The sequence below is a fragment of the Meles meles genome, chromosome 10 (assembly GCF_922984935.1).
Source record: "Meles meles chromosome 10, mMelMel3.1 paternal haplotype, whole genome shotgun sequence".
NCBI classification, from domain to species: Eukaryota; Metazoa; Chordata; class Mammalia; order Carnivora; family Mustelidae; genus Meles; species Meles meles.
Window position 1 is genome coordinate 11,758,030 of NC_060075.1, and position 11,349 is coordinate 11,769,378.

Genomic DNA, 11,349 nt, shown 5'->3' on the forward strand with positions numbered 1-11,349 from the left:
TACTAGCTTCGGCTAGTAGGAGTGAGGCAGGCAGGGTGTAAAACCAGAGTCATTGCTACAATTCTGTCTGTCATGTAGCTGCTTCAGTGTTTCCTTTCAACCCTTTCCCACCACTGCGCACAGAACCGTTGGTAGCCCCAATATTGACAATTCTTTTTTAGAGAAATTGAACACATTTCCAAGGAAGAACTAGGGCTTCCAGTGCGGTTGTCTGCAGAGAGTAAATTCTTTTGTTATTATGACATTTTAGATTTCTAGGCTAGTGTCTGATTTTTTACCCACACACCTAAAGCATACACACACACACACACACACACACACACACACACACACACACACCAAAAAAACCTCAAACCACCCCCCCCCCAAAACATCAGAAACTAATCCTGATGAACTGAATGGCCCAGTTGCAAAATAGAGGTCCCAATCAGCCTTTCCATTCAAAAGAATGTCCTACTGGGAAATAATTCTTACTTATTATTTGAAAAGGCAGCCTTTCATTTTCCTTCATGAATTAGTAATCAAGGATTATCAGAAATAGGAGCAAAATTCACAGCCTAAAAGAGAAAAGGCAAGATAAATATTCAAAATAAATGACCCCTGAAGAAATAAAAATCAAAGAAGAACACTTTAAAAAAAATTTGAACTTATATCTTCAGAGAAGGTAGAAAAGATACTACATCCATAAAATAAGAAAAAGATGCTATTAAAAAGAAGTAAGAAACAAGAAGAAACTTTTATTTTATTTTATTTAAAGGCAAGTTATTTTAGAGAGAGAGCACACAGTGAGCTAGGGGAAAGGCAGAGAGAGAGGGAGATGAGCAGACGAACTAATGAGCACAGAGCCTGATGAGGGGCTCACTGCCGGGGCCATGAGATCATGACCTAAGCCGAAAGCAAGAGTCAGATGCTTAACCAACCGAGTCATCCAGGTGCACCAAGAAGAAACTTAGAAACTAAAAATATGGTTTAAAATTATATTCAGTTAATATATGATTTCAGTAAAATTAAGATGAATTCAAGATAGTATCTGTGAATGCTGAGCATAAATCAATGATGAAAAAGATAAAAGAAATGACAAAAGACACATGTTTAATCTGGGAGGCATAAAATCTGACCAAAAGGATTTTCAGGGATCAATTTAGAGAAAATGAAGAGGAAGAAATTGCTTTTAAAAACAAGAGAAAATTTTACAAGTGCTACTAAGGTATGGTCTTTTGACTGATAAGCCCCAAACTGGTCTTATATAATTTTTACCAAATGGAACATTTGAAACTATTTGCTTAAACCATGATCATTCTTCCCTCTTCCTCATTATTAGTACCCTGATTTTGTTTAGCGTAGATTACAGTGGAAGTGTGCACTTTAAATTAAAAATAACTCTTCTACAGATTTCCTTGTGGGGGTGTCCATATGACCCAGTTCTGCCTAGAATGTAGAAGTGATGCCCGTGTGTAGCAGTCATCCTGTGACCATGAATATGAACTTCAGCAGCATGATTTGTCTGGAAAGGAAGCTTGAAAGATCTTGGGTCATTGGTGACTTCCTGGAGCATTTTTTTCAGCCTCTAGAACTCCTGTTACATTAAAAAATAGCATTAGAAGTCAAGCAGAGAAAGTCAATTATCATATGGTTTCACTTACTTGTGGAACATAAGGAATATCATGGAGGACATTAGGAGAAGGAAAGGAAAAGTGAATTGGGGGAAATCGGAGGGGGAGACAAACCAAGAGAGACTGTGGACTTTGAGAAACAAACTGAGGGTTTTGGAGAGGAGGGGGTGGGGGGTTAGGTGAGCCTGGTGGTGGGTATTAAGGAGGGCATGTGTGGTGCATAAACAATGAATCTTGGAACAGTGAAAAAATAAAATTTGGTCCGTAAAAAAAGAAAAAAAAAGCATTATATGGTCACTTTAGTCAGATTTCTGTTATATGCAATTGTGCAACCCTGGTAAATCACTAAGTATTAAAAGAAGATTCTAAAAACTTCTGAAGAAGAAAGAAAAAGGCACAGGTTGCTTTCACACTTCCAATTAGTAACAACAAATGTGAAAAGATAATGAAATTTCTTCTAATTACTTAAGGTAAATTATTTTAGACCTAGAATTATATGTTCAATCAACTACCAATCAAAAGTGAGGAAAAAGGAAAACATTTCCCATTTCCAAAGGACCTTTCTGAGGAAATTACTTAGTGGATTATATCCAGCTGAGAGTACCATGATTAAAGTATTGAATTCCTTTGAGAAGGTGTAAGGAATATACTATTTCTGGGAGATGAGGGTGGTCTAAACAACATGAAGGTAGGCAATTGAGCAGGATTATCATAAGTCTAAACTCTTGCATGTTGTTGAGTAAATGATGGGAGTGTCAGAAAATAAAATGCACCTGATTTTTATGCTGGAAATAGTCCTTTTACTTGGGTCTATGGATTGTGTCATTGAACATAATGGAAAGCAGTTTTTGGTTCTGAGTTCAATAATAGCTTTAGCAATAACATTAGAAATGCTATTTATTGGGATGCCTGGGTGGCTCAGTTGGTTAGGCTTATGTCTTCAGCTTGGGTCATGATCCCAGAGTCCTGAGACTGAGTCCTGTAGCAGGCTCCTGCTTCCTCCTCTTCTTCTCTCTCTCTCCTCCTCTCTCAAATAAGTGAATACAATCTTTTTTTAAAGAAAGAAATGCTGTTTATTGATTTTTCTACATTTATTATTTTTATTTTTTAAAAGATTTTATTTATTTGACACACAGAGAAATCACAAGTAGGCAGAGAGAGAGGGTGAAGCAGGCTTTCTGCTGAGCAGAGAGCCCGACATGGGACTTGACCCCAGGACCCTGAGATCATGACCTGAGCCTTAACTATAGCATATAACAGTGTAAAAAGAGCATGTTGCTTTTCGAAGTTAGAAGGCAGAAAAGGGAGAAGTAGTAGAGGGAAGGATAGGAGCACCAACACTATTTAGTGCTGAGTTGATAGGCATTGACTATAAATATCAGAACATTGAAATGTAAAATGATCACTCAATTATTTAAAAGCAATGAGAATAAGAGCTAAGAGTAGTAATGCAATTCTCAAAATTTGGGAGGAGGACAAGGGAACAGTTGAGGACAATATAAAAGACACTTCTGTCCTCATCTTTTACAGTGATGAGTCAATGGGTGTTGTTTACAGATGGATGAAACAATGTGTGTGTGTGTGTGTGTGTGTGTGTGTGTGTGTGTGCATTCGGAGCTAAAAAGTAGCCACCACAAAAGCTAAAGCTAGAAATCAATAGAACTGCTGCTTGGGGGAAGTGGAAATCAGGGTGAGCAGGAGACTTACTTTTCACAAAATACCTTTTCAGGATTTATTTGTTTGTTTGTTTGCCAGAAGCTTTTTTACTTTGCTAATATAATAACTTAAAAAATAAATTTGAAATAACTCTAATTTCTTAATTCTGTAATCTTTGGGTGGAGTTTTAGAAATGAGTAACAGTATTATGTTGTTAATATTGACAATCTCATTTAAAAAAAAAAAGCCAGGCATGAGAATTGAGTTAAGATCCTTTTAATAGACAGCTTTGTAGCAATCAGGCTATTTCACAAGAAAATAAACCTTACCACATTACTAGAAATAGCGACAAACAATTGTGACATGTGATATGTATTTCCCCAATTATCTGTTACTGGGTTTTGGGAGCTGCTCAGTGAGCAATCTAATCATTTCCATCAATATTTTCTCACTGGTCATGGCTTTGATGGTCTGTTTCCAGCTGCCTATAACTATGGTTTTTTGTTTGTTTGTTTGTTTTTAAAGATTTTATTTATTTGATGAGGGAGAAAGAGAGAGAACCAGCAGAGGGAATGGCAAGCTGAGGGAGAGGAAGAAGCAGGGTCCTTGATGCGGGGCTCAATGCCAGGACCCTGGGATCATGACCTGGCCTAAAGGCAGCCGATTAACCAAGCCACCCAGGTACCCTGATAACTATGTCTTGATACTCACTGACTTAATGTCTTCAACCCCTGAGAATGTTTACAAACAGGTTTACCAGTTTTCTTAGCATCCAGTATATTTTCCAGAATTCATTTGTTAATGTACAAGGAAGGATATTTGCAATATCAAACATTTTTTTTTTTAACAACAAAATACTTGATAAGGATTAAACGACAAACGGTGATGAACATCTAATGCTCACAGCTGAAACAGTCATGTTCCTTCCTGGAAGAATTTCATGGTTTCAATAGCAAGTCATATTTACTTGCTGGTAACTTTTAAGGATGGCACATGTGAGGAGTACTTGGCCCAGTGAGGACTGACCCAGACGTGTCCATGTTTACAGATTGTAGACTGGTTATGAAATGGGGGAGGGTAGTTTACCCTTTCTTCTCTCAGGGTGGCTCTTTCTACTACAGGTCATGAGTAATAAAGCAGCCCAAAGTCCAGACCTGCCCTGAATAGATTCAAGTGCTGGCATCTCTCTCCCGGATTGAACATTTCAAAATTTCAAGGTCTTCCTTACATTTTGTTCTTTTACCTTATTTATCGTGTCTTAGAGCCCCATGGACAGAGAAGTTCAGGAAACAAGACCCTTTAAGAAGAGTCTCTGCATCTTATTGAAGAGAAAAAGAAATAATGTTTCTATTTCAGGAGGAATTTAACCTGGTTATTACAGATAGGGAGAGAAAGTAGAGTAAGTTTTTATCGTAGATTGGCGACTCAACATTGGTTGCTACCCTCAATGTGGTTCCATATTTAATAATAAATATGGCCATCTTAGATGCAAATTATTGCAATATATAACTGGTACCTGTCAGTTTTTAATGTACTGAAATATAAGATAAATTCCCCCATGTAAAATTGTCAATTAAAAGTATATTCCTTCAGAAGTATTACTAAACTGTACTTGAGGAAGGAGCAATTAGTATTTCCATCAATTTATGAGATTGCCTCGTCTCCAAAATCACATATAGTGTGTTACCAAACTTTCTGATCTTTGCTAATCTGATAGGTGAAAACTTACACTTCAAAGTAGTCTTAACTTTTTTCTTGTTATAAGCCAGTTTGACCATCTTAAAAATTTTTGTTTTAGAAAATAATCACTTGAGAACTTAAAATAATTATTTTAGTTCTAACACCAAAAATTCTGACTTAATTTAGGGGTCAGGCTTGGACATTGGTATTTTTAAAAATCTCTCCCAGAGATTTAATGTATAGAATCACTGCTTTAGATGAAGCAAGGGGAGGTAGAAATAGAAGGTCAGGTAAAGAATGTCAAGCTTCACTGTGATTGTGCACATGAAGCAAAAGAGAAAAGTGAATATCAGCCTTCTGTATTAAAAAAATACATAGGTAGAAGATAAAAGGATCAGGTTTGGGAAAGAAAGGAGGTAGAAGGACAGGGGTATGGGTGAGGGAAAGGCAGAACTGGTTGGGCTGGGTGCTGTTGTACTCTGTGGGTGTCAGTCATGGAGTCTACTCTTTTAGGTAAAGATGAACTTGAGACTGAAGCTGCTTCCGAGCTCTTCTCAACCCAGGGTTGTCCCGAATCAGCAGAATGGAGTGTCCAGCAGGGCAGGCAGCCATGATAAATCTGCACAAAATATTCCAGGAACTGTTGATGTCAAAGATGTTGGACATATAGAGAAATAGAGCAACTGCATTGAAAATGTAGAGAATGAGAAAGTAGCTGGTAGCTTTGATGGCCCCCATGTGAGCCTCCATGCTGGGATCCCTGGAGCCAGTGGCATTGCTTTCCATGTGTAGGGTGTGTCTCTTGAGAGAGATGATCAGCAAGGTAGCTGAAAGGATGAACATGATCAGAGGAATGAAGATCCCCAAGTTATAGAGAAGAACCAGGTTGACCATATTGGTCTCAGTGAAGTACTCTTTCTTACTTGAGTTGGAGGAAGGAATAGACGAATTGTTGCAATACACACTGTAGATGTCTTTAGAGAAGAAACCACTGTAGCCCAAGGAAATAAACACTGAAAGCCACAGAAGCCAGGGCATCCATCTGGAAATTCTCCACTTCAGCTTGAGGAAAAGGGGATGGGAGAAATCAGCAATCTTCATGAAGTAGAAGAAACTGAGCCAGGCAGCAAACCAGAGGCTACAATGATTTAAGAACATGAAACTTACTTTGAACATGTCATATATAAGGTCTTCATTATAAAAATGTGGGAATATTGAGCTGAAGGTAAACTCTAGCATCATGAAGCATTGGAGAGTTATTCTGGATACACTCAAGAAAAACAGGATTCTGCCACAGGTGGAAACTACCTTATTTTTAATCCATTCGGCCGCATTTATAGCCATAATGAACCCATGTGCAATGATACCAGCGATGCATTCAGTGCCTATAATTGTTAAAATCGAGAAGATCTGAAGTGGTGACAATTCATTTTCTGGGGGATTGCAGGTTTCAGTCATCTTAAGTTATTACCCCTCTTTGGTGTCTGGAAGAAAATGTCTCTCTAGCATTTGTTAGGCAGATCTTTGATAGCTCCCACTCTTCATGTCACAGGAGTAAGTCTTGGATGCATCATTTCCAAATTCACTTCATTTGTTTATCTCAGAATTCTTAACTCTAAATCTGGAGATGCAAATGATGGAAGGATTTGCTTTTTAATCCTCTTCCATGTCCACTGTATTTGTTGGTATTGGTTCAATTATGGGGCTGGGGAGGACTTCCGTAGATGCTCATTTATAAACCACTAACATGGCATTGAGGGCCTTGGCTTTGACTAGCACCATTTAAGCTGAACATTTGCCCACCAAGTCACCATTTAAAAAAAAAGATTTTATGTATTTATTTGAGAGAGAGAGAGAGAGATAGCAAGAGAGAGCATGAGTGGGGTGGAGGTACACAGGGAGAGGGAGAAGCAAACTCCCAGCTGAACAGGGAGCCTGACATGGGGCTCAATCCCAGGTCCCTGGGACCATGACCTGAGCTGCAGTGAGACACTTAATGACTGAGTGACCCAGGTGTCCCACCAAGTCACCATTTAACTAATTTCACTTGTTACCTCAGGGAACTGACTGAAAATAATAATAATAATAATAATAATAATAATAATAATAATAAATTCAAAGACATAGAGGTAGAGACATGTAGTTCTGATTATGTGCAGAACTACATGTCTCTAGGCACTTTTCAAATACTTTCCATAATCACATTTAAGCCTTACAGCAACCCAATGAAGAATATACTCTTTTTTTTTTTTTAAAGATCGTGCTTTTATTACCTACATTTTCAGATGTGGAAACTGAGGCCAAAGTCACACACCTAGAGAGAGACAGAGTTGGGATTCTAACACAAGTTACCTGGTGCCAGAGTCCATGTTCTGTCCCATTATTTATACTCCCTGGACCTGTGGATCCTTTTGTGTGGATCCTTTTAGCCAAAAACTAAATTCAGGTTTGACTTGACTGTTAACAATTTTTTTCCCTGATAGTCTTTTTTTATGTCTTCACTACTTAAAGGAAGAATAATTGAATTAAAAAAAAAAAAAAGGCAACCCAGCTTTCTATCTGCGAAATTTTCCTTACTACTTACACAGAACCCTTCACTTCTGACACTTCTGGTCACCATATGTGTGGATTTTTGTTTTTTGTGTATGTGTTTTTTCCCATACCAGGTCACTCTGTGACACCAGCCAGTGTCCTACAATTTAACTCAATTTGGACACTACCTACCTGGAGATAGCATCAGATCCCATGGGTTAAGGGATCAATCTCACAAGACTGCTCCCACACCAGATGGCAATCACATATCCCAGTTGTCACCTGTGCTCCTGACCTGTCAGCTGTAAATTAGAGGTTCCCATGGATTCTCTCCTTAGGTCCCATTAATTTGCCAGAGTGGCTTACAGAACTCAAGAAAACAGCTTACCAGTTTTATAATAAACTTTATAATAAAGGATAGGATAAAGGCTACCAATGAACTTTCAGATGGAGGAGATGAGGAGTATGTGGCTTCCATGCCCTCTCCAGTGAACATCACATGTTCACTAGAAGCTCTCTGAACCCAAGGAGGCTTCATTCTGTAGGCAGGATTGATTAAATCATTGGCCATTGGTGATTGTTTCTACTCTAGCCCCTCTCTCCTTTCTGGAAATAAGGGGGTGGGACCGAAAATTCCAAACTTCTAATCAATGATTGGTTCTCCTGGCAACCACCCCAGTTTAGGTGTGATCTTCAAGTCACTTCATCAACATAACTAAAAACACCTTTATAATGCTTATGACTTCAGAAATTCCAAAAGTTTTAGGAGTTCTGCCAGAAAAAAGGCACAGAGACCAAATATATCTCTTATTATAAATCACAATATCACAACAGTAAAGCAAGAAGATGCTAATTTTCAAGAGATAGAAATTCTTTGCAAAACAAATTACTTGAGGGGCGCCTGGGTGGCTCAGTGGGTTGAGCCTCTGCCTTCAGCTCAGGTCTTGGTTTCAGGGTCCTGGGATTGAGCCCCACATCGGGCTCTCTGCTCAGCAGGGAGCCTGCTTCTCCCTCTCTCTCTGCCTGGCTCTCTGCCTGTTTGTGATCTCTGTCTGTCAAATAAAAAAACAAAAACGAAAATAAATTACTTGAGAGATAATAAACTTTTGTTACATATAAATTTTTTTTTAAAGATTTATTTATTTGACAGATAGAGATCACAAGTAGGCAGAGAGGCAGGCAGAGAGAGAGAGAGAGAGAGAGGAGGAAGCAGGCTCCCAGCCAAGCAGAGAGCCCGATGCAGGGCTCGATCCCAGGACCCTGGGATCATGACCTGAGCTGAAGGCAGAGGCTTTAACTCGCTGAGCCACCCAGGTGCCCCATGTTACATATAAATTTTTAAATGCATGGACATGTATACATTTCCTTTTAAATAGAACACTATGAAAAATGAAGGTTGAAGGTATTAAAAAAAGAAAACCATAGGCCCAAGATAGTGCCACTTAGACCAAGTTCCCAAACTGGGGTCTAATACTCAATCTAATTGCAATTTCAGTCTCCCCCAGAAATATTGCCTTAACTGGTCAGTCAGGAATTTTCTGGTCAGCACTAAAGAAGTAATCTGGGGGCCCCTGGGTGGCTCAGTGGGTTAGGGACTCTGCCTTTGGCTCGGGTCATGATCCCACTTGGTTGTGGTGAATAATCCTTTTAATGTACTGTTGGATCCTATTGGCTAGTATTTTGGTGAGAATTTTTGCATCTGTGTTCATCAAGGATATTGGTCTTTAATTCTCCTGTGATGGGACCTTTGTCTGGTTTTGGGATTGAGGTAATGCTGGCCTCATAAAATGAGTTTGGAAGTTTTCCTTCCATTTTGATTTTTTGGAACAGTTTCAGGAGAATAGGAATTAATTCTTTAAATGTTTGATAGAACTCCCCTGGGAAGCCGTCTGGCCCTGGGCTCTTGTTTGTTGGGAGATTTTTGATGACTGCTTCAATCTCCTTACTGGTTATGGGTCTGTTCAGGTTTTCTATTTCTTCCTGGTTCTGTTGTGGTAGTTTATATGTCTTTAGGAATGCATCCATTTCTTCCAGATTGTCAGATTTGCTGGTGTAGAGTTGCTCATAATATGTTCTTATAATTGTTTGTATTTCTTTGGTGTTGTTTGTGATCTCTCCTCTTTCATTCATGATTTTATTGATTTGGGTCCTTTCTCTTTTCTTTTTGATAAGTGTGGCCAGGGGTTTATCAACCTTATTGATTCCTTCAAAGAACCAGCTCCTAGTTTCATTGATTTGTTCTACTGTTTTTAGGGTTTCTATTTCATTGATTTCTGCTCTGACCTTTATTATTTCTCTTCTCCTCCTGGGTTTAGGCTTTCTTTGTTGTTCTTTCTCTAGCTCCTTTAGGTGTAGGAGTAGGTTGTGTATTTGAGACCTTTCTTGTTTCTTGAGAAAGGCCTGTATTGCTATATATTTTCCTCTCAGGACTGCCTTTGCTGTGTCCCACAGATTTTTGAACCGTTGTGTTTTCATTATCATTTGTTTCCATGAATTTTTTCAATTCTTCTTTAATTTCCTTGTTGACCCATTCATTCTTTAGAAGGATGCTCTTTAGCCTCCATGTATTTGGGTTCTTTCCAAATTTCCTCTTGTGATTGAGTTCTAGCTTCAGAGTATTGTGGTCTGAAAATGTGCAGGGAATGAGAATGGGTATCCTGTTGCTTTGGGATGGAATGTTCTGAATATATCTGTGATTTCCATCTGGTCCAGTGTGTCATTTAAGGCCTTTATTTCCTTGTTGATCTTTTGCTTGGATGATATGTCCATTTCAGTGAGGACTGTTAAAGTCCCCAACTATTATTGTATTATTGTCAATGTGCTTCTTTGATTTTGTTATTAATTGGTTTATGTAGTTGGCTGCTCGCATGTTAGGGGCATAGATATTTAAAATTGTTAGATCTTCTCATTGGACACACCCTTTGAGTATGATATAGTGTCCCTCCTCATCTCTTATTATAGTCTTTGGCTTCAAATCTAATTGATCTGATATAAGGATTGCCACCCCAGCTTTCTTTTGATGTTCATTAGCATGGTAAATTGTTTTCCACTCTCTCACTTTAAATCGGAGGTGTCTTTGGGACTAAAATGAGTTTCTTGTAGACAGTGTATTGATGGTTTTTTTTTTGTTTTTTTTTTTTATCCATTCTGATACCCTGTGTCTTTTGATTGTGGCATTTAGCCCATTTACATTCAGGATAACTATTGAAAGATATGAATTTAGTGCCATTGTATCACCTGTAAGGTGGCTGTTACTGTATATTGTCTCTGTTCCTTTCTGGTCTACTATTTTTAGGCTCTCTCTTTGCTTAGAGGACCCCTTTCAATATTTCCTGTAGAGCTGGTTTGGTGTTTACAAATTCTTTTAGTTTTTGTTTGTCCTGGAAGCTTTTTATCTCTCCTATTTTCTATGATAGCTTAGCTGGATATAGTATTCTTGGCTGCATGTTTTTCTCATTTAGTGCTCTGAATATATCGTGCCAGTTCTTTCTGGCTGGCCAGGTCTCTGTGGATAAGTCTGCTGCCAATCTAATATTTTTACCATGTATGTTACAGACGTCTTGTCCCGGGCTGCTTTCAGGATTTTCTCCTTGTCACTAAGACTTGTAAGTTTACTATTAGATGATGGGGTGTGGACCTATTCTTATTGATTTTGAGGGGGGTTCTCTGCACCTCCCAGAGTTTGCCATCATCAAGACAGTATGGTACTGGCACAAAAACAGACACATAGATCAATCAAACAGAATAGAGAGCCCAGAAATAGACCCTCAACTCTATGGTCAGCTGATCTTTGGCAAAGCAGGAAAGAATGTCCATTGGAATAAAGACAGTCTCTTCAACAAATGGTGTTGGGAAAATTGGACAGCCA

General features: G+C 38.6%; 1 protein-coding gene across 1 annotated transcript; it reads right to left on the reverse strand.

Annotated features, from left to right (window-relative positions):
- Nucleotides 1-5,450: 5,450 nt before the first annotated feature.
- On the reverse strand, nucleotides 5,451-6,458 carry LOC123951388 (taste receptor type 2 member 39-like). The gene is given in 1 exon segment (XM_046020064.1): nucleotides 5,451-6,458. A coding segment is annotated over 1 exon segment (1,008 nt).
- Nucleotides 6,459-11,349: the final 4,891 nt, after the last annotated feature.